The sequence below is a fragment of the Bufo bufo genome, chromosome 4 (assembly GCF_905171765.1).
Source record: "Bufo bufo chromosome 4, aBufBuf1.1, whole genome shotgun sequence".
NCBI classification, from domain to species: Eukaryota; Metazoa; Chordata; class Amphibia; order Anura; family Bufonidae; genus Bufo; species Bufo bufo.
In genome coordinates, this window is record NC_053392.1 from 1,731,732 (window position 1) to 1,755,811 (window position 24,080).

The 24,080-nt window shown below is 52.2% G+C and overlaps 1 protein-coding gene across 1 annotated transcript in view; it reads right to left on the minus strand.

Moving 5' to 3' along the window:
- LOC120997515 (cytochrome P450 4B1-like) overlaps nt 1–24,080 on the minus strand; it is a 114,066-nt gene that overhangs the window by 1,600 nt on the left and 88,386 nt on the right. The window contains exon 6 of the mRNA XM_040427595.1: nt 14,561–14,625. Coding sequence (XP_040283529.1) covers nt 14,561–14,625 — 65 coding nt within the window. The remainder of the gene's footprint in view (nt 1–14,560; nt 14,626–24,080) is intronic.

Genomic DNA, 24,080 nt, shown 5'->3' on the forward strand with positions numbered 1-24,080 from the left:
ATCCGGAGGAGATCCACCTCATGCCGATCTCTGGCTGATCCGGAGGAGATCCACCTCATGCCGATCTCTGGCTGATCCGGAGGAGATCCACCTCATGCCGATCTCTGGCTGATCCGGAGGAGATCCACCTCATGCCGATCTCTGGCTGATCCGGAGGAGATCCACCTCATGCCGATCTCTGGCTGATCCGGAGGAGATCCACCTCATGCCGCTCTCTGGCTGATCCGGAGGAGATCCACCTCATGCCGCTCTCTGGCTGATCCGGAGGAGATCCACCTCATGCAGATCTCTGGCTGATCCGGAGGAGATCCACCTCATGCCGATATCTGGCTGATCCGGAGGAGATCCACCTCATGCCGATCTCTGGCTGATCTGGAGGAGATCCACCTCATGCAGATCTCTGGCTGATCCGGAGGAGATCCACCTCATGCCGATATCTGGCTGATCCGGAGGAGATCCACCTCATGCCGATCTCTGGCTGATCCGGAGGAGATCCACCTCATGCAGATCTCTGGCTGATCCGGAGGAGATCCACCTCATGCTCGCATACAGTAGCAGTTGTATCTTCTGTCATTGACACTGAGCCCTAGAGGCATCCATAGTATGGCTGGAAAGGTATGAGGCCAGGTGGGGTCCTGGGAGGACACGCCTAACAATCATCCCAATAAACCTGAGCTATATATGAAAGCAAGAAGAGAAATCTCCAAGGCATTTAACGTGAATGGTAATCAGAGGAGGAATCGCTCCAGGAGGGTCATCTAGAAACGCAGAAACAAACACCATGCAAGTAGATACCACCGTGCCGTACTCCCTACACTGTGCTCATGCTACATTATACATTTTGTAGAGACTGATTTGTGCCCGTCCGCCAGTGGCAGGGCGCTCTGTAAATACTACCTCCGTCGGTGCCTCTGCTCCGCCCACTCTATATTTTACCTCTCCTGGTGCCAAATGGCTTCTCATAAATGGAGGCTAATCTATTAAGACCCAGATTGATGGACCTATATCACAGCTCCTGCTCATTAACCCCTTCAGGGCCAGGATAGTTATGGGTTGTTGCTCTCCGCACACAGCCGTATGTCGGGCGAATGATTGATTGATTCCAGCTTGCTGAACTCTCCCACAATATTACTGTCTGTAGATGCTGAAAACTTCCTGGGGGCAGCTCTGCCTAAATGTGGAGTTTATAGGGACCTATTTAATATGGGACTTAATGTTACAGGGAAGGCATGTGCCCCCCGCTGGGCACGGTTGCTGGTCCAGCGCTTTGGCAGCGGGCCTGGGTGTCAGAGGAATTCTTCATTGAATGTTACCTCGCTCTGCAGTATTGCAAGGGTTAACCCTTTGATTCTGTGTACAGCTGCTTCTAATGGGTTAATCCGCTCAGCTACTGTATTCATGGTGCACTGTTTGTCTCACTCACTGCCTCAACAATAGGTTTACTAACTTGCTAGAACCGGCAAAGGTGTTACAATCTGCTTTTATGCCCATGTCCAGACTTCTGCCTGATTGCTGGATTCTGGTCCTCTGCTGCATGACCTGACCCATGCCTGTTCACCGCACTGACCTTTGGACTTGATTCGGGGAACTATGAGTTTTGCCTGACCCATGCCTGTTCACCGCACTGACCCCGTGCTGCCTGGCCTGACCTTTGGACTTGATTCGGGGAACTATGAGTTTTGCCTGACCCATGCCTGTTCACCGCACTGACCTTTGGACTTGATTCGGGGAACTATGAGTTTTGCCTGACCCATGCCTGTTCACCGCACTGACCTTTGGACTTGATTCGGGGAACTATGAGTTTTGCCTGACCCATGCCTGTTCACCGCACTGACCCCGTGCTGCCTGGCCTGACCTTTTGGACTTGATTCGGGGAACTATGAGTTTTGCCTGATCCTGTGTTTCTGAACACCATGGGTCAGCTGTTGACTATACCGGGGCGGGCAGCAGCCTGGTGTCTTACATGCAGCAAATTCCAAGGGACTGCCAAGATAATGCACTTAGGTTTTTGCCCAAAGTTCAGGCAGTTGGTTAACACAGGGGCTCCACACCCACTGCTTGTTACACTGTGAAGCGGGTTTACACTGCCCCATTGTCAGGCACATTATAGGGGCATACAGTACATTCCTGATAATCTGCCAGTGTAAAGGTGCCGCTGACCACCCCATGACCAACCTAGACCGTCTTTTGTGGGCCACAGAAGCATTGTGTAAAGAGCTTCTGCCGCCCAGGAATAGTGACTCCGTATGGGAAGAAGCAATGGCATTAGCGGCTGCTCGTCCCCATACTGCGGAGTGGATCCTTGGATGAAGATGCAGCGTACTCCTCCACTGACTAGCCGGCGCTTCCTTCCTGACCATCACCTGCTCCATCGGGGACGGTCACCTGATGATGAACAGATGCGACTCATGGTATTGGCGTATATGGCGAGGGTGTGATGGGACTTCTCACCTCCCTTCATGCATTTATGTCCATTCTCATTGAACCATCTTTCTTTCAACCAACTATCAGATGAAAATATTCCACATGGCCGACTTCTTGTCCGATAAGTCTGTCATCGGTCGGCTGAAATGATTGTTCGTTGTTAAAATTCACCCAACAAATCTTAGTTTTGGTTGAAATCGTCCATTTGGATGGTTTAGAGCAGGCATCTCAAACTCGCGGCCCTCCAGCTGTTGTAAAACTACAACTCCCACAATGCCCTGCTGTAGACTGATACCTGTAGGCTGTCCGGGCATGCTGGGAGTTGTAGTTTTGCAACAGCTGGAGGGCCGCGAGTTTGAGATGCCTGGTTTAGACTAATGTGTATGGTCACTTTAAGGCTTTCTAAATGTCTCCTGGCCAACGAACCTCACCGGTTACTCTAATCATCTTACAGAACCCGAGTAAAGCCACATTCACATTTGCATTGTGAACTCTAGCAGGCAATTCCAGCGAACAGACTGCCAAAGTTCACCGTATCGGCATAGCCAGATACCACCGGATCCTCATTACTATAATGGGATCCAGCGGCATTTATACCCGACAAGAAACACTGCATGTGGTCCTGGTGGTCCGGCTGAAAGCCTGGAATAGACGGCTGGACTTCCAATGAACCTGACCTTAAGTACAAATCAGAGATTTGGAAAATGATGATAAGCTTTCTCCAATCACATCCTCCTCGACTGCAAAGATAACCCTGAAATTGCTCATCTTGCCATTCGATGCCTTCTTCGGCCCGTGTGGCAGGTAGGACCGCAATGTAAGGTGCACCCAGCAGTGGCTTGGTGTGGTAAGGTAGATCACAATGGGTTCAGCCATGATTGGACAGCCACAGCTAATCAGAAGAAGCCACCCTAATAAGAAGCAGTGTCACCCCCAAGGCAACCCACTGCGTGTTTAACTATAATAAGCCCAGAATATAGGAGGGAACATAGATCAGAAACTGAGGGGGATGGGTTAGACACTAAAATACCCAGGAGGCCAGTGACGTGTTCTCCGGGAATTATTCAAAATGGCTGCCGGCAACCTGTCCTAGAATGTGTGGCTGCCTCCACTAGCAGAGGGGATGGACCTAGACATTAGGCTCGGGCACTTGCACAGCTGCCTGGGGGTGAGGGGATGGACCTACACATTAGGCTCGGGCACTTGCATACACTATATATTGGCGAGTGTTCCTGTCAGGCTGCTCAGCCGGGGTGGACCTAGTATAGGGTTGGGTGGTACTCCAATTTGATTGCGTGGGTGTTAGGAGATGGTGCCCAAACCAGATAATGATAGAATTCAGACTCCTGTACTCCACTTGGTTTTCAAGAATAATGCTTTTATTAATGTGCGGTTCCAGTCAAAAAACGTTTTTCGGCTTATAGCCTTCTTCAGTACAACCGGATCGAGCCGCATAGGTTAGGGAAAAAGCATGGAGTTAGTATTCCCTCAGTGGGTGGCAGAGGCTGCGTTAGTAAGGGGCTCTGTGGGGCGAGCGTTGTGGTAGGGCGCCTTGGCATTCAGGCTGCTGCTCGCCCCACACAGCCCCTTACTAACGCAGCCTCTGCCACCCACTGAGGGAATACTACCTCCATGCTTTTTCCCTAACCTATGCGGCTCGATCCGGTTGTACTGAAGAAGGCTATAAGCCGAAAAACGTTTTTTGACTGGAACCGCACATTAATAAAAGCATTATTCTTGAAAACCAAGTGGAGTACAGGAGTCTGAATTCTATCATTATCTGGTTTGGGCACCATCTCCTAACACCCACGCAATCAAATTGGAGTACCACCCAACCCTATACTAGGTCCACCCCGGCTGAGCAGCCTGACAGGAACACTCGCCAATATATAGTGTATGCAAGTGCCCGAGCCTAATGTGTAGGTCCACCCCTCACCCCAGGCAGCTGTGCAAGTGCCCGAGCCTAATGTCTAGGTCCACCCCTCACCCCAGGCAGCTGTGCAAGTGCCCGAGCCTAATGTGTAGGTCCACCCCTCACCCCCAGGCAGCTGTGCAAGTGCGGGCAACCAGTCCATCTCACATTCTAGGACAGGTTGCCGGCAGCCACGTTAAATTATTCCCGGAGATCCCCTTTAAGAAACGCGCTAGGCTGCATCCTAAGGGAAACACTTGAACAACTCCATAGCAAATTACCTAAATAACCTTTATTGGAATACTCACAGAAAATAAACAAGATTGGTAAAAATCTACAATGTACAGAGCAGCAGGTAGAAACTACACAAGGAGAGAGAGGACGGACCACGGGGCGGCTGCAGGGTCAGCCACAACCACAGCCACAAGGAGAGTAGAAGGGGTAAACAGCAAGAATAATAGCACCAGTGAAAAATCACCATAGCGCAAATAACCAAGGACTGCAAAAAACTCCACAAATAAGGAAACAAACAATGAAAGGTAACAAAATACCAAGTGCCGTGATGTCGACCCTGCAGCCGTCTCCTGCCCCACGCCGATTCACCTTTGAAGGCTTATTCGTGGCGTTTTTTGCAGTCCTTGGTTATTTGCGCTATGGTGATTTTTCACTGGTGCTATTATTCTTGCTGTTTACCCCTTCTACTCTCCTTGGTGGCTGTGGTTGTGGCTGACCCTGCAGCCGCCCCGTGGTCTGTCCTCTCGTATGTCATTTGCTATGGAGTTGTCCAAGTGTTTTCTAGTTATTTAGACCAAGTTCCCTTTTCTCCGAGCTCATATATATTTTGCTATTGTAGCCCCAGCATTTCTTATTGGTGTGCTTTGCATCCTAAGGGACTTAAGGATTCCCTAGACAGGTGATGGTGAACCTTTTACAGACCACAGTCCAATATAGTATATCTTCCATGTACTTCATCATTTAGCTATAATATCCTGCCTGCATTCAGTGCACTGTCTGTGCTGTACATAGTGCGCCCTGCGCTGCCTGTGCTGTACATAGTGCGCCCTGCTCTGCCTGTGCCGTACATAGTGCGCCCTGCTCTCCCTGTGCCGTACATAGTGCACCCTGCTCTGCCTGTGCCGTACATAGTGCGCCCTGCTCTGCCTGTGCCGTACATAGTGCGCCCTGCTCTGCCTGTGCTGTACATAGTGCGCCCTGCTCTGCCTGTGCTGTACATAGTGCGCCCTGCTCTGCCTGTGCTGTACATAGTGCGCCCTGCTCTGCCTGTGCCGTACATAGTGCGCCCTGCTCTGCCTGTGCCGTACATAGTGCGCCCTGCGCTGCCTGTGCTGTACATAGTGCGCCCTGCTCTGCCTGTGCCGTACATAGTGCGCCCTGCTCTGCCGTTCATAGTGCGCCCTGCTCTGCCTGTGCCGTTCATAGTGCGCCCTGTGCTGTACATAGTGCGCCCTGCGCTGCCCGTGCTATACATAGTGCGCCCTGTGCTGCCTGTGCCATACATAGTGCGCCCTGCTCTGCCTGTGCTGTACATAGTGCGCCCTGCTCTGTCGGTGCTGTACATAGTGCGCCCTGTGCTGCCTGTGCCGTACATAGTGCGCCCTGCTCTGCCTGTGCTGTACATAGTGCGCCCTGCTCTGTCGGTGCTGTACATAGTGCGCCCTGTGCTGCCTGTGCCGTACATAGTGCACCCTGCTCTGCCTGTGCCGTACATAGTGCGCCCTGCTCTGCCTGTGCTGTACATAGTGCGCCCTGTGCCGTACATAGTGCGCCCTGCTCTGCCTGTGCTGTACATAGTGCGCCCTGCTCTGCCTGTGCTGTACATAGTGCGCCCTGCTCTGCCTGTGCCGTACATAGTGCGCCCTGCTCTGCCTGTGCTGTACATAGTGCACCCTGCTCTGCCTGTGCCGTACATAGTGCGCCCTGCTCTGTCGGTGCTGTACATAGTGCGCCCTGTGCTGCCTGTGCCGTACATAGTGCGCCCTGCTCTGCCTGTGTCGTACATAGTGCACCCTGCGCTGCCTGTGCTGTACATAGTGCGCCCTGCTCTGCCTGTGCCGTATATAGTGCACCCTGCGCTGCCTGTGCTGTACATAGTGCGCCCTGCTCTGCCTGTGCCGTACATAGTGCGCCCTGCGCTGCCTGTGCTGTACATAGTGCGCCCTGCTCTGCCTGTGCCGTACATAGTGCGCCCTGCTCTGCCGTTCATAGTGCGCCCTGCTCTGCCTGTGCCGTTCATAGTGCGCCCTGTGCTGTACATAGTGCGCCCTGCGCTGCCTGTGCTATACATAGTGCGCCCTGTGCTGCCTGTGCCATACATAGTGCGCCCTGCTCTGCCTGTGCTGTACATAGTGCGCCCTGCTCTGTCGGTGCTGTACATAGTGCGCCCTGTGCTGCCTGTGCCGTACATAGTGCACCCTGCTCTGCCTGTGCCGTACATAGTGCGCCCTGCTCTGCCTGTGCTGTACATAGTGCGCCCTGCTCTGCCTGTGCTGTACATAGTGCGCCCTGCTCTGCCTGTGCTGTACATAGTGCGCCCTGCTCTGCCTGTGCCGTACATAGTGCACCCTGCTCTGCCTGTGCCGTACATAGTGCGCCCTGCTCTGCCTGTGCTGTACATAGTGCGCCCTGTGCCGTACATAGTGCGCCCTGCTCTGCCTGTGCTGTACATAGTGCGCCCTGCTCTGCCTGTGCTGTACATAGTGCGCCCTGCTCTGCCTGTGCCGTACATAGTGCGCCCTGCTCTGCCTGTGCTGTACATAGTGCACCCTGCTCTGCCTGTGCCGTACATAGTGCGCCCTGCTCTGTCGGTGCTGTACATAGTGCGCCCTGTGCTGCCTGTGCCGTACATAGTGCGCCCTGCTCTGCCTGTGTCGTACATAGTGCACCCTGCGCTGCCTGTGCTGTACATAGTGCGCCCTGCTCTGCCTGTGCCGTATATAGTGCACCCTGCGCTGCCTGTGCTGTACATAGTGCGCCCTGCTCCGCCTGTGCCGTACATAGTGCGCCCTGCGCTGCCTGTGCTGTACATAGTGCGCCCTGCTCTGCCTGTGCCGTACATAGTGCGCCCTGCTCTGCCGTTCATAGTGCGCCCTGCTCTGCCTGTGCCGTTCATAGTGCGCCCTGTGCTGTACATAGTGCGCCCTGCGCTGCCTGTGCTATACATAGTGCGCCCTGTGCTGCCTGTGCCATACATAGTGCGCCCTGCTCTGCCTGTGCTGTACATAGTGCGCCCTGCTCTGTCGGTGCTGTACATAGTGCGCCCTGTGCTGCCTGTGCCGTACATAGTGCACCCTGCTCTGCCTGTGCCGTACATAGTGCGCCCTGCTCTGCCTGTGCTGTACATAGTGCGCCCTGTGCCGTACATAGTGCGCCCTGCTCTGCCTGTGCTGTACATAGTGCGCCCTGCTCTGCCTGTGCTGTACATAGTGCGCCCTGCTCTGCCTGTGCCGTACATAGTGCGCCCTGCTCTGCCTGTGCCGTACATAGTGCGCCCTGCTCTGCCTGTGCCGTACATAGTGCGCCCTGCTCTGCCTGTGCCGTACATAGTGCGCCCTGCTCTGTCGGTGCTGTACATAGTGCGCCCTGTGCTGCCTGTGCCGTACATAGTGCGCCCTGCTCTGCCTGTGTCGTACATAGTGCACCCTGCGCTGCCTGTGCTGTACATAGTGCGCCCTGCTCTGCCTGTGCCGTATATAGTGCACCCTGCGCTGCCTGTGCTGTACATAGTGCGCCCTGCTCTGCCTGTGCCGTACATAGTGCGCCCTGCGCTGCCTGTGCTGTACATAGTGCGCCCTGCTCTGCCTGTTCCGTACATAGTGCGCCCTGCTCTGCCTGTGCCGTTCATAGTGCGCCCTGCTCTGCCTGTGCCGTACATAGTGCGCCCTGCGCTGCCTGTGCTGTACATAGTGCGCCCTGCGCTGCCTGTGCTATACATAGTGCGCCCTGTGCTGCCTGTGCCATACATAGTGCGCCCTGCTCTGCCTGTGCTGTACATAGTGCGCCCTGCTCTGTCGGTGCTGTACATAGTGCCCCCTGCTCTGCCTGTGCCGTACATAGTGCGCCCCCTGCTCTGCCTGTGCCGTTCATAGTGCGCCCTGCTCTGCCTGTGCCGTACATAGTGCGCCCTGCTCTCCCTGTGCCGTACATAGTGCGCCCTGCTCTGCCTGTGCCGTTCATAGTGTGATCTGCGCTGCCTGTGCCGTTCATAGTGCGCCCTGCTCTGCCTGTGCCGTTCATAGTGCGCCCTGCGCCGTACATAGTGCGCCCTGCACTGCCTGTGCTGTACATAGTGCGCCCTGCACTGCCTGTGCCGTACATAGTGCGCCCTGCTCTGCCTGTGCTGTACATAGTGCGCCCTGCTCTGCCTGTGCCGTTCATAGTGCGCCCTGCTCTGCCTGTGCCGTTCATAGTGCGCCCTGCTCTGCCTGTACCGTTCATAGTGCGCCCTGCTCTGCCTGTGCCGTTTATAGTGCGCCCTGCTCTGCCTGTGCCGTTCATAGTGCGCCCTGCTCTGCCTGTGCCGTACATAGTGCGCCCTGCGCTGCCTGTGCTGTACATAGTGCGCCCTGCTCTGCCTGTGCTGTACATAGTGTGACCTGCGCTGCCTGTGCTATACATAGTGCGCCCTGCTCTGTCGGTGCTGTACATAGTGCCCCCTGCTCTGCCTGTGCCGTACATAGTGCGCCCCCTGCTCTGCCTGTGCCGTTCATAGTGCGCCCTGCTCTGCCTGTGCCGTACATAGTGCGCCCTGCTCTCCCTGTGCCGTACATAGTGCGCCCTGCTCTGCCTGTGCCGTTCATAGTGTGATCTGCGCTGCCTGTGCCGTTCATAGTGCGCCCTGCTCTGCCTGTGCCGTTCATAGTGCGCCCTGCGCCGTATATAGTGCACCCTGCGCTGCCTGTGCTGTACATAGTGCGCCCTGCTCTGCCTGTGCCGTACATAGTGCGCCCTGCGCTGCCTGTGCTGTACATAGTGCGCCCTGCTCTGCCTGTTCCGTACATAGTGCGCCCTGCTCTGCCGTTCATAGTGCGCCCTGCTCTGCCTGTGCCGTTCATAGTGCGCCCTGCTCTGCCTGTGCCGTACATAGTGCGCCCTGCGCTGCCTGTGCTGTACATAGTGCGCCCTGCGCTGCCTGTGCTATACATAGTGCGCCCTGTGCTGCCTGTGCCATACATAGTGCGCCCTGCTCTGCCTGTGCTGTACATAGTGCGCCCTGCTCTGTCGGTGCTGTACATAGTGCCCCCTGCTCTGCCTGTGCCGTACATAGTGCGCCCCCTGCTCTGCCTGTGCCGTTCATAGTGCGCCCTGCTCTGCCTGTGCCGTACATAGTGCGCCCTGCTCTCCCTGTGCCGTACATAGTGCGCCCTGCTCTGCCTGTGCCGTTCATAGTGTGATCTGCGCTGCCTGTGCCGTTCATAGTGCGCCCTGCTCTGCCTGTGCCGTTCATAGTGCGCCCTGCGCCGTACATAGTGCGCCCTGCACTGCCTGTGCTGTACATAGTGCGCCCTGCACTGCCTGTGCCGTACATAGTGCGCCCTGCTCTGCCTGTGCTGTACATAGTGCGCCCTGCTCTGCCTGTGCCGTTCATAGTGCGCCCTGCTCTGCCTGTGCCGTTCATAGTGCGCCCTGCTCTGCCTGTACCGTTCATAGTGCGCCCTGCTCTGCCTGTGCCGTTTATAGTGCGCCCTGCTCTGCCTGTGCCGTTCATAGTGCGCCCTGCTCTGCCTGTGCCGTACATAGTGCGCCCTGCGCTGCCTGTGCTGTACATAGTGCGCCCTGCTCTGCCTGTTCCGTACATAGTGCGCCCTGCTCTGCCGTTCATAGTGCGCCCTGCTCTGCCTGTGCCGTTCATAGTGCGCCCTGCTCTGCCTGTGCCGTACATAGTGCGCCCTGCGCTGCCTGTGCTGTACATAGTGCGCCCTGCGCTGCCTGTGCTATACATAGTGCGCCCTGTGCTGCCTGTGCCATACATAGTGCGCCCTGCTCTGCCTGTGCTGTACATAGTGCGCCCTGCTCTGTCGGTGCTGTACATAGTGCCCCCTGCTCTGCCTGTGCCGTACATAGTGCGCCCCCTGCTCTGCCTGTGCCGTTCATAGTGCGCCCTGCTCTGCCTGTGCCGTACATAGTGCGCCCTGCTCTCCCTGTGCCGTACATAGTGCGCCCTGCTCTGCCTGTGCCGTTCATAGTGTGATCTGCGCTGCCTGTGCCGTTCATAGTGCGCCCTGCTCTGCCTGTGCCGTTCATAGTGCGCCCTGCGCCGTACATAGTGCGCCCTGCACTGCCTGTGCTGTACATAGTGCGCCCTGCACTGCCTGTGCCGTACATAGTGCGCCCTGCTCTGCCTGTGCTGTACATAGTGCGCCCTGCTCTGCCTGTGCCGTTCATAGTGCGCCCTGCTCTGCCTGTGCCGTTCATAGTGCGCCCTGCTCTGCCTGTGCCGTTCATAGTGCGCCCTGCTCTGCCTGTGCCGTTTATAGTGCGCCCTGCTCTGCCTGTGCCGTTCATAGTGCGCCCTGCTCTGCCTGTGCCGTACATAGTGCGCCCTGCGCTGCCTGTGCTGTACATAGTGCGCCCTGCTCTGCCTGTGCTGTACATAGTGTGACCTGCGCTGCCTGTGCTATACATAGTGCGCCCTGCTCTGTCGGTGCTGTACATAGTGCCCCCTGCTCTGCCTGTGCCGTACATAGTGCGCCCCCTGCTCTGCCTGTGCCGTTCATAGTGCGCCCTGCTCTGCCTGTGCCGTACATAGTGCGCCCTGCTCTCCCTGTGCCGTACATAGTGCGCCCTGCTCTGCCTGTGCCGTTCATAGTGTGATCTGCGCTGCCTGTGCCGTTCATAGTGCGCCCTGCTCTGCCTGTGCTATACATAGTGCGCCCTGCTCTGTCGGTGCTGTACATAGTGCCCCCTGCTCTGCCTGTGCCGTACATAGTGCGCCCCCTGCTCTGCCTGTGCCGTTCATAGTGCGCCCTGCTCTGCCTGTGCCGTACATAGTGCGCCCTGCTCTCCCTGTGCCGTACATAGTGCGCCCTGCTCTGCCTGTGCCGTTCATAGTGTGATCTGCGCTGCCTGTGCCGTTCATAGTGCGCCCTGCTCTGCCTGTGCCGTTCATAGTGCGCCCTGCGCCGTACATAGTGCGCCCTGCACTGCCTGTGCTGTACATAGTGCGCCCTGCACTGCCTGTGCCGTACATAGTGCGCCCTGCTCTGCCTGTGCTGTACATAGTGCGCCCTGCTCTGCCTGTGCCGTTCATAGTGCGCCCTGCTCTGCCTGTGCCGTTCATAGTGCGCCCTGCTCTGCCTGTACCGTTCATAGTGCGCCCTGCTCTGCCTGTGCCGTTTATAGTGCGCCCTGCTCTGCCTGTGCCGTTCATAGTGCGCCCTGCTCTGCCTGTGCCGTACATAGTGCGCCCTGCGCTGCCTGTGCTGTACATAGTGCGCCCTGCTCTGCCTGTGCTGTACATAGTGTGACCTGCGCTGCCTGTGCCGTACATAGTGCGCCCTGCTCTGTCGGTGCTGTACATAGTGCCCCCTGCTCTGCCTGTGCCGTACATAGTGCGCCCCCTGCTCTGCCTGTGCCGTTCATAGTGCGCCCTGCTCTGCCTGTGCCGTACATAGTGCGCCCTGCTCTCCCTGTGCCGTACATAGTGCGCCCTGCTCTGCCTGTGCCGTTCATAGTGTGATCTGCGCTGCCTGTGCCGTTCATAGTGCGCCCTGCTCTGCCTGTGCCGTTCATAGTGCGCCCTGCGCCGTACATAGTGCGCCCTGCACTGCCTGTGCTGTACATAGTGCGCCCTGCACTGCCTGTGCCGTACATAGTGCGCCCTGCTCTGCCTGTGCTGTACATAGTGCGCCCTGCTCTGCCTGTGCCGTTCATAGTGCGCCCTGCTCTGCCTGTGCCGTTCATAGTGCGCCCTGCTCTGCCTGTACCGTTCATAGTGCGCCCTGCTCTGCCTGTGCCGTTTATAGTGCGCCCTGCTCTGCCTGTGCCGTTCATAGTGCGCCCTGCTCTGCCTGTGCTGTACATAGTGCGCCCTGCTCTGCCTGTGCCGTTCATAGTGCGCCCTGCTCTGCCTGTGCTGTACATAGTGCGCCCTGCTCTGCCTGTGCTGTACATAGTGTGACCTGCGCTGCCTGTGCCGTACATAGTGCGCCCTGCTCTCCCTGTGCCGTACATAGTGCGCCCTGCTCTGCCTGTGCCGTTCATAGTGTAACCTGCGCTGCCTGTGCCGTTCATAGTGCGCCCTGCTCTGCCTGTGCCGTACATAGTGCGCCCTGCACTGCCTGTGCCGTACATAGTGCGCCCTGCTCTGCCTGTGCCGTACATGGTGCGCCCTGTGCTGCCTGTGCCGTACATGGTGCGCCCTGTGCTGCCTGTGCCGTACATGGTGCGCCCTGCGCTGCCTGTGCTGTACATAGTGCACCCTGCGCTGCCTGTGCCGTACATGGTGCGCCCTGTGCTGCCTGTGCCGTACATAGTGCGCCCTGTGCTGTACATAGTGCACCCTGCGCTGCAGCATTAGACTACATTCATGGATTGCAAGCAGAGATCTTGAAAACTGCACAGAACTGTAACACAAAGCGTATTAGAAATGTACAGTACTTTTTGAGTAAAAGTTTAAAGTGATTAATCTGTGCAGCCATTTGAGGTCGGCTGTGCTTCAGAAGTTCAGGGGTAACATATCACACCTCCCAAAATGGCAAAGAGGGACCATATGTGCGGCGCGCATCACAGCGCGCTCTTCCATACTAGGCCACGCCTCTAACTCCGCCCAAAGCATAATTACCGACTCTGTCACAACTGCTGCAGCCGGGGATCGGGGAGTATACGCTCCATGTGGCCCCTGCGACAATGTTCTCTCTTGCGCTTTAATAACCATTTAAATATTTGCAGATAAATCATCAGATTGTAGAGATTTTAGGGTCAAAATTGCACCAAATAATGAGGTTATGGCCGAATATACAGGAAGAGGCCGGACAGGTGGATTAGTAACTGTAATAATGCCCTAATTCCCCAGGTCAAAAAGAGGGACAGAGGGACATGGGTCCGACAGAGGGACATGGGTCCGACAGAGGGACAGAGGGACATGGGTCCTACAGAGGGACATGGGTCCGACAGAGGGACAGAGGGACATGGGTCCTACAGAGGGACATGGGTCCGACAGAGGGACATGGGTCCGACAGAGGGACATGGGTCCGACAGAGGGACAAAGGGACATAAGTCCTACAGAGGGACAGAGGGACATGGGTCCGACAGAGGGACAAAGGGACATAAGTCCTACAGAGGGACAGAGGGACATGGGTCCTACAGAGGGACAAAGGGACATGGGTCCGACAGAGGGACATGGGTCCGACAGAGGGACATGGGTCCGACAGAGGGACAAAGGGACATAAGTCCTACAGAGGGACAGAGGGACATGGGTCCTACAGAGGGACATGGGTCCTACAGAGGGACATGGGTCCGACAGAGGGACATGGGTCCGACAGAGGGACATGGGTCCGACAGAGGGACAAAGGGACATAAGTCCTACAGAGGGACAGAGGGACATGGGTCCGACAGAGGGACATGGGTCCGACAGAGGGACAGAGGGACATGGGTCCTACAGAGGGACATGGGTCCGACAGAGGGACATGGGTCCGACAGAGGGACATGGGTCCGACAGAGGGACAAAGGGACATAAGTCCTACAGAGGGACAGAGGGACATGGGTCCTACAGAGGGACAAAGGGACATGGGTCCGACAGAGGGACATGGGTCCGACAGAGGGACATGGGTCCGACAGAGGGACATGGGTCCGACAGAGGGACATGGGTCCGACAGAGGGACATGGGTCCGACAGAGGGACAAAGGGACATAAGTCCTACAGAGGGACAGAGGGACATGGGTCCGGCAGAGGGACATGGGTCCGGCAGAGGGACATGGGTCCGGCAGAGGGACATGGGTCCGGCAGAGGGACATGGGTCCGGCAGAGGGACATGGGTCCGGCAGAGGGACATGGGTCCGGCAGAGGGACATGGGTCCTACAGAGGGACATGGGTGGACAGAGTGACATGGGTCCGGCAGAGGGACTTGGGTCCTACAGAGGGACTTGGGTCCTACAGAGGGACTTGGGTCCTACAGAGGGACTTGGGTCCTACAGAGGGACTTGGGTCCTACAGAGGGACACTTGGGAGGTAAGACATACTAAGAATGAGACATAAAATGACTGTACCTCAGGATCCTTCCACACGGTGGGGTTCCGGTGAATGCTGTATATATGTAAACTGACAAAAGTACCTAGAAATGAAGACATTATAAACATGTATCACCATGAAATAAACTGGTGGTTTCTTTCCACTAAAACACATTGGGATCATTTAACATTCCAGCTGGACTGGATCACAAGAGCTTACAATCTATGAGGAGACAGAGGAGACACAAGAGCTTACAATCTATGAGGAGACACAAGAGGAGCGAGGACCTGATCACAAGAGCTTACAATCTATGAGGAGACACAAGAGGAGTGAGGACCTGATCACAAGAGCTTACAATCTATGAGGAGACACAAGAGGAGCGAGGACCTGATCACAAGAGCTTACAATCTATGAGGAGACACAAGAGCTTACAATCTATGAGGAGACACAAGAGCTTACAATCTATGAGGAGACACAAGAGGAGTGAGGACTCTGATCACAAGAGCTTACAATCTATGAGGAGACACAAGAGGAGAGAGGACCTGATCACAAGAGCTTACAATCTATGAGGAGACACAAGAGGAGTGAGGACTCTGATCACAAGAGCTTACAATCTATGAGGAGACACAAGAGGAGAGAGGACCTGATCACAAGAGCTTACAATCTATGAGGAGACACAAGAGGAGCGAGGACCTGATCACAAGAGCTTACAATCTATGAGGAGACACAAGAGGAGCGAGGACCTGATCACAAGAGCTTACAATCTATGAGGAGACACAAGAGGAGTGAGGACCTGATCACAAGAGCTTACAATCTATGAGGAGACACAAGAGGAGTGAGGACTCTGATCACAAGAGCTTACAATCTATGAGGAGACACAAGAGCTTACAATCTATGAGGAGACACAAGAGGAGTGAGGACTCTGATCACAAGAGCTTACAATCTATGAGGAGACACAAGAGGAGCGAGGACCTGATCACAAGAGCTTACAATCTATGAGGAGACACAAGAGCTTACAATCTATGAGGAGACACAAGAGGAGTGAGGACTCTGATCACAAGAGCTTACAATCTATGAGGAGACACAAGAGCTTACAATCTATGAGGAGACATAAGAGGAGTGAGGATCTGATCACAAGAGCTTACAATCTATGAGGAGACACAAGAGGAGCGAGGACCTGATCACAAGAGCTTACAATCTATGAGGAGACACAAGAGAAGAGAGAGGACCTGATCACAAGAGCTTACAATCTATGAGGAGACATAAGAGGAGCGAGGACCTGATCACAAGAGCTTACAATCTATGAGGAGACACAAGAGCTTACAATCTATGAGGAGACACAAGAGGAGTGAGGACCTGATCACAAGAGCTTACAATCTATGAGGAGACACAAGAGGAGCGAGGACCTGATCACAAGAGCTTACAATCTATGAGGAGACACAAGAGGAGTGAGGACCTGATCACAAGAGCTTACAATCTATGAGGAGACACAAGAGCTTACAATCTATGAGGAGACATAAGAGGAGCGAGGACCTGATCACAAGAGCTTACAATCTATGAGGAGACACAAGAGGAGTGAGGATCTGATCACAAGAGCTTACAATCTATGAGGAGACACAAGAGGAGCGAGGACCTGATCACAAGAGCTTACAATCTATGAGGAGACACAAGAGAAGAGAGAGGACCTGATCACAAGAGCTTACAATCTATGAGGAGACATAAGAGGAGCGAGGACCTGATCACAAGAGCTTACAATCTATGAGGAGACACAAGAGCTTACAATCTATGAGGAGACACAAGAGGAGCGAGGACCTGATCACAAGAGCTTACAATCTATGAGGAGACACAAGAGGAGCGAGGACCTGATCACAAGAGCTTACAATCTATGAGGAGACACAAGAGCTTACAATCTATGAGGAGACACAAGAGGAGTGAGGACCTGATCACAAGAGCTTACAATCTATGAGGAGACACAAGAGGAGTGAGGACCTGATCACAAGAGCTTACAATCTATGAGGAGACACAAGAGGAGCGAGGACCTGATCACAAGAGCTTACAATCTATGAGGAGACACAAAAGGAGCGAGGACCTGATCACAAGAGCTTACAATCTATGAGGAGACACAAGAGGAGTGAGGACCTGATCACAAGAGCTTACAATCTATGAGGAGATAGAGGAGACACAAGAGGAGCGAGGACCTGATCACAAGAGCTTACAATCTATGAGGAGACACAAGAGGAGCGAGGACCTGATCACAAGAGCTTACAATCTATGAGGAGACACAAGAGGAGTGAGGACCTGATCACAAGAGCTTACAATCTATGAGGAGACACAAGAGGAATGAGGACCTGATCACAAGAGCTTACAATCTATGAGGAGACACAAGAGGAGCGAGGACCTGATCACAAGAGCTTACAATCTATGAGGAGACACAAGAGGAGTGAGGACCTGATCACAAGAGCTTACAATCTATGAGGAGACACAAGAGGAGTGAGGACCTGATCACAAGAGCTTACAATCTATGAGGAGATAGAGGAGACACAAGAGCTTACAATCTATGAGGAGACACAAGAGGAGTGAGGACCTGATCACAAGAGCTTACAATCTATGAGGAGACATAAGAGGAGCGAGGACCTGATCACAAGAGCTTACAATCTATGAGGAGACACAAGAGCTTACAATCTATGAGGAGACACAAGAGGAGTGAGGACCTGATCACAAGAGCTTACAATCTATGAGGAGACACAAGAGGAGTGAGGACCTGATCACAAGAGCTTACAATCTATGAGGAGACACAAGAGGAGTGAGGACCTGATCACAAGAGCTTACAATCTATGAGGAGACACAAGAGGAGCGAGGACCTGATCACAAGAGCTTACAATCTATGAGGAGACACAAGAGGAGCGAGGACCTGATCACAAGAGCTTACAATCTATGAGGAGACACAAGAGGAGTGAGGACCTGATCACAAGAGCTTACAATCTATGAGGAGACACAAGAGCTTACAATCTATGAGGAGACATAAGAGGAGCGAGGACCTGATCACAAGAGCTTACAATCTATGAGGAGACACAAGAGGAGCGAGGACCTGATCACAAGAGCTTACAATCTATGAGGAGACACAAGAGGAGCGAGGACCTGATCACAAGAGCTTACAATCTATGAGGAGACACAAGAGCTTACAATCTATGAGGAGACACAAGAGGAGTGAGGACCTGATCACAAGAGCTTACAATCTATGAGGAGACACAAGAGGAGTGAGGACCTGATCACAAGAGCTTACAATCTATGAGGAGACACAAGAGGAGCGAGGACCTGATCACAAGAGCTTACAATCTATGAGGAGACACAAAAGGAGCGAGGACCTGATCACAAGAGCTTACAATCTATGAGGAGACACAAGAGGAGTGAGGACCTGATCACAAGAGCTTACAATCTATGAGGAGATAGAGGAGACACAAGAGGAGCGAGGACCTGATCACAAGAGCTTACAATCTATGAGGAGACACAAGAGGAGCGAGGACCTGATCACAAGAGCTTACAATCTATGAGGAGACACAAGAGGAGTGAGGACCTGATCACAAGAGCTTACAATCTATGAGGAGACACAAGAGGAATGAGGACCTGATCACAAGAGCTTACAATCTATGAGGAGACACAAGAGGAGCGAGGACCTGATCACAAGAGCTTACAATCTATGAGGAGACACAAGAGGAGTGAGGACCTGATCACAAGAGCTTACAATCTATGAGGAGACACAAGAGGAGTGAGGACCTGATCACAAGAGCTTACAATCTATGAGGAGATAGAGGAGACACAAGAGCTTACAATCTATGAGGAGACACAAGAGGAGTGAGGACCTGATCACAAGAGCTTACAATCTATGAGGAGACATAAGAGGAGCGAGGACCTGATCACAAGAGCTTACAATCTATGAGGAGACACAAGAGCTTACAATCTATGAGGAGACACAAGAGGAGTGAGGACCTGATCACAAGAGCTTACAATCTATGAGGAGACACAAGAGGAGTGAGGACCTGATCACAAGAGCTTACAATCTATGAGGAGACACAAGAGGAGTGAGGACCTGATCACAAGAGCTTACAATCTATGAGGAGACACAAGAGGAGCGAGGACCTGATCACAAGAGCTTACAATCTATGAGGAGACACAAGAGGAGCGAGGACCTGATCACAAGAGCTTACAATCTATGAGGAGACACAAGAGGAGTGAGGACCTGATCACAAGAGCTTACAATCTATGAGGAGACACAAGAGGAGTGAGGACCTGATCACAAGAGCTTACAATCTATGAGGAGACACAAGAGGAGCGAGGACCTGATCACAAGAGCTTACAATCTATGAGGAGATAGAGGAGACACAAGAGGAGCGAGGACCTGATCACAAGAGCTTACAATCTATGAGGAGACACAAGAGGAGTGAGGACCTGATCACAAGAGCTTACAATCTATGAGGAGACACAAGAGGAGTGAGGACCTGATCACAAGAGCTTACAATCTATGAGGAGACACAAGAGCTTACAATCTATGAGGAGACACAAGAGGAGTGAGGACCTGATCACAAGAGCTTACAATCTATGAGGAGACATAAGAGGAGCGAGGACCTGATCACAAGAGCTTACAATCTATGAGGAGACACAAGAGGAGTGAGGACCTGATCACAAGAGCTTACAATCTATGAGGAGACACAAGAGGAGTGAGGACCTGATCACAAGAGCTTACAATCTATGAGGAGACACAAGAGCTTACAATCTATGAGGAGACATAAGAGGAGCGAGGACCTGATCACAAGAGCCTACAATCTATGAGGAGACACAAGAGCTTACAATCTATGAGGAGACACAAGAGGAGTGAGGACCTGATCACAAGAGCTTACCCTTACCCTTGTGGGTAATTTCATGTACATCACATTATTTGACTATGGTCTCCCTATGGTTGTTATATCATATACAGGGTAGGAGCACATTGTACCAGGCCTGGTGTATCTGTCCATAATACATGGCCTGTTATATAGTCATGTCATTCTGGGCTGCTCCCTTACCTAATCCTTCTGCACTTTATTGTCTCGGCTCAGATATTTGTGGGTAATTTCATGTACATCCCATTATTTGACTATGGTCTCCCTATGGTTATTATATCATATACAGGGTAGGAGCATTGTACCAGGCCTGGTGTATCTGTCCATAATACATGGCCTGTTATATATTCATGTCATTCTGGACTGCTCCCTTACCTAATCCTTCTGCACTTTATTGTCTCGGCTCAGATATTTGTGGGTAATTTCATGTACATCACATTATTTGACTATGGTCTCCCTACGGTTGTTACATCATATACAGGGTAGGAGCATTGTACCAGGCCTGGTGTATCTGTCCATAATACATGGCCTGTTATATATTCATGTCATTCTGGGCTGCTCCCTTACCTAATCCTTCTGCACTTTATTGTCTCGGCTCAGATATTTGTGGGTAATTTCATGTACATCCCATTATTTGACTATGGTCTCCCTATGGTTATTATATCATATACAGGGTAGGAGCATTGTACCAGGCCTGGTGTATCTGTCCATAATACATGGCCTGTTATATATTCATGTCATTCTGGGCTGCTCCCTTACCTAATCCTTCTGCACTTTATTGTCTCGGCTTAGATATTTGTGGGTAATTTCATGTACATCCCATTATTTGACTATTGTCTCCCTATGGTTATTACATCATATACAGGGTAGGAGGATTGTACCGGGCCTGGTGTATCTGTCCATAATACATGGTCTGCTATATATTCATGTCATTCTGGGCTGCTCCCTTACCTAATCCTTCTGCACTTTATTGTCTCGGCTCAGATATTTGTGGGTAATTTCATGTACATCCTATTATTTGACTATGGTCTCCCTACGGTTGTTACATCATATACAGGGTAGGAGCATTGTACCAGGCCTGGTGTATCTGTCCATAATACATGGCCTGTTATATATTCATGTCATCCTGGGCTGCTCCCTTACCTAATCCTTCTGCACTTTATTGTCTGAGCTCAGATATTTGTGGGTAATTTCATGTTCATCGCATTATTTGACTATTGTCTCCCTATGGTTGTTACATCATATACAGGGTAGGAGCATTGTACCAGGCCTGGTGTATCGGTCCATAATACATGGCCTGTTATATATTCATGTCATTCTGGGCTGCTCCCTTACCTAATCCTTCTGCACTTTATTGTCTCGGCTCAGATTTGTGGGTAATTTCATGTACATCCCATTATTTGACTATTGTCTCCCTATGGTTATTATATCATATACAGGGTAGGAGCACATTGTACCAGGCCTGGTGTATCGTTCCATAATACATGGCCTGTTATATAGTCATGTCATTCTGGGCTGCTCCCTTACCTAATCCTTCTGCACTTTATTGTCTCGGCTCAGATATTTGTGGGTAATTTCATGTACATCGCATTATTTGACTATTGTCTCCCTATGGTTATTATATCATATACAGGGTAGGAGCATTGTACCAGGCCTGGTGTATCGGTCCATAATACATGGCCTGTTATATAGTCATGTCATTCTGGGCTGCTCCCTTACCTAATCCTTCTGCACTTTATTGTCTCGGCTCAGATATTTGTGGGTAATTTCATGTACATCCCATTATTTGACTATTGTCTCCCTATGGTTGTTACATCATATACAGGGTAGGAGCATTGTACCAGGCCTGGTGTATCGGTCCATAATACATGGCCTGTTATATAGTCATGTCATTCTGGGCTGCTCCCTTACCTAATCCTTCTGCACTTTATTGTCTCGGCTCAGATATTTGTGGGTAATTTCATGTACATCCCATTATTTGACTATGGTCTCCCTATGGTTGTTATATCATATACAGGGTAGGAGCACATTGTACCAGGCCTGGTGTATCTGTCCATAATACATGGCCTGTTATATATTCATGTCATTCTGGGCTGCTCCCTTACCTAATCCTTCTGCACTTTATTGTCTCGGCTCAGATATTTGTGGGTAATTTCATGTACATCCCATTATTTGACTATTGTCTCCCTATGGTTATTATATCATATACAGGGTAGGAGCATTGTACCAGGCCTGGTGTATCTGTCCATAATACATGGCCTGTTATATATTCATGTCATTCTGGGCTGCTCCCTTACCTAATCCTTCTGCACTTTATTGTCTCGGCTCAGATATTTGTGGGTAATTTCATGTACATCCCATTATTTGACTATTGTCTCCCTACGGTTGTTACATCATATACAGGGTAGGAGCACATTGTACCAGGCCTGGTGTATCTGTCCATAATACATGGTCTGCTATATATTCATGTCATCCTGGGCTGCTCCCTTACCTAATCCTTCTGCACTTTATTGTCTCGGCTCAGATATTTGTGGGTAATTTCATGTACATTGCATTATTTGACTATTGTCTCCCTATGGTTATTATATCATATACAGGGTAGGAGCATTGTACCAGGCCTGGTGTATCTGTCCATAATACATGGCCTGTTATATATTCATGTCATTCTGGGCTGCTCCCTTACCTAATCCTTCTGCACTTTATTGTCTCGGCTTAGATATTTGTGGGTAATTTCATGTACATCGCATTATTTGACTATTGTCTCCCTACGGTTGTTATATCATATACAGGGTAGGAGCATTGTACCAGGCCTGGTGTATCTGTCCATAATACATGGTCTGCTATATATTCATGTCATTCTGGGCTGCTCCCTTACCTAGAATAAATTTGTTGCTATATTTCTTGGGGGGGGGGGGGGGGGTATCCCTTATTGGGGTTCTCAGATTCTTTCCCCTATGCGATGTTTTCAATTTATTGACCCAATAAATGTAAGGCCCCAGAGTGCCGTTACCACCTTTGCACCTCACTACTATCTCTAATGGTCTAATATCATGTCATCATATGTATTTATTGCAGGTCCTTCATACTGTGCATATCTATTTTATTGCAACTGTTTGAGTTTCAGTGTAATATGCCTGTTTCGCCAGCAGATGGCGGTATAAATGGCAGAGCTATTTTACCTAGAATGGAACCTTTAGGGAGGGACTAGTTAGTGAGGAGTTATTTGAGTTTTACCCCCTGCCAAGGGAGGGTGTGCAGCAGGTGCTCGTCCCTATTGGACGAGCCCTGTCTGGGCCAGCTTGAGGACCTTCAGCTCTGCTGGACACAGAGGTCAAAGCCTGCAGCCTCGGAGACCAGGAGTAAAGTGTTACCTAGAGACAAACCAGATCACAGAGCAAACTGCAGCACCCAGAGAAAGCGGAGTTCTACAGTTATCCTGTTAGCACAGCAGAGCCAGAAAGCAACAGACGTAGCAGAGAGGAGTTTGCCTGCCCCTGGTAATGCCAACGCCTGCTGGAAACCAAGATAAAGCCTGTAAATCGTTTGGAGAAAAGTCTATTCAAGTAAAGCTGTTACCCTCATCACAAGGTCTGGACTTAATTTATTCTTCATCCCCTACTACTATTACCCTTTTCTGCGCTTCCGGACGGCCTCACCTGGGGTTCCAGCGTATCCAGTAGGAGCACCATGACAGGTGCAACACCATTACGGGCATTAGGCCACCCTACCCCACTCTGGCATTCCTACAGCTGGGTACCATCGACTACAACATCACTAAAAGGGGCCCTGTGTCCTTGTTGCTTCACTGCAACTGGTGCCCTGACAAATATGTACTTTAAGAACCCCCAGTAGAGCGCCGTAACCCGCTCGCTGCATAAAGTTTATTATTATTTTGGAGTGCGTCCTGGAATTTGCATGTCTTTTCTCTTCTTTTTTCTCTCTACTGGTACACCCACACATGCTGTGTCTTCCGTGAGGTGGAGGGGATCTTCCAGTAAGACAATGCCACATGTCACACGGCTAAAAAATGTCCAACAATATTTGGAAGAGCATGATCAAGACTTGTATGTACTACCCTGACCCCATCCCCCATACTTGAATCAAATGGAGCATCTGTGGGACCACCTCGATAATCATGTTTGCTCTATGGATCCCCCCCACGCCCTCTCCAGCAGCTGTGGGACTACCTCGATAGTCATGTTTGATCTATGGATCCCCCCACGCCCCCTCCAGCAGCTGTGGGACCACCTCGATAGTCATGTTTGCTCTATGGATCCCCCCCACGCCCTCCCCAGCAGCTGTGGGACCACCTCGATAGTCATGTTTGCTCTATGGATCCCCCCACGCCCCCTCCATCAGCTGTGGGACCACCTCGATAGTCATGTTTGCTCTATGGCAGAGGTGGCCAACCCGTAGCTCTTGATCCCCCCACCCCATCTCCAGCAGCTGTGGGACCACCTCCATAGTCATGTTTGCTCTATGGATCCCCCCCACGCCCCCTCCAGCAGCTGTGGGACCACCTCGATAGTCATGTTTGCTCTATGGATCCCCCCCACGCCCTCCCCAGCAGCTGTGGGACCACCTCCATAGTCATGTTTGCTCTATGGCAGAGGTGGCAAACCCGTGGCTCTTGATCCCCCCACCCCATCTCCAGCAGCTGTGGGACCACCTCCATAGTCAT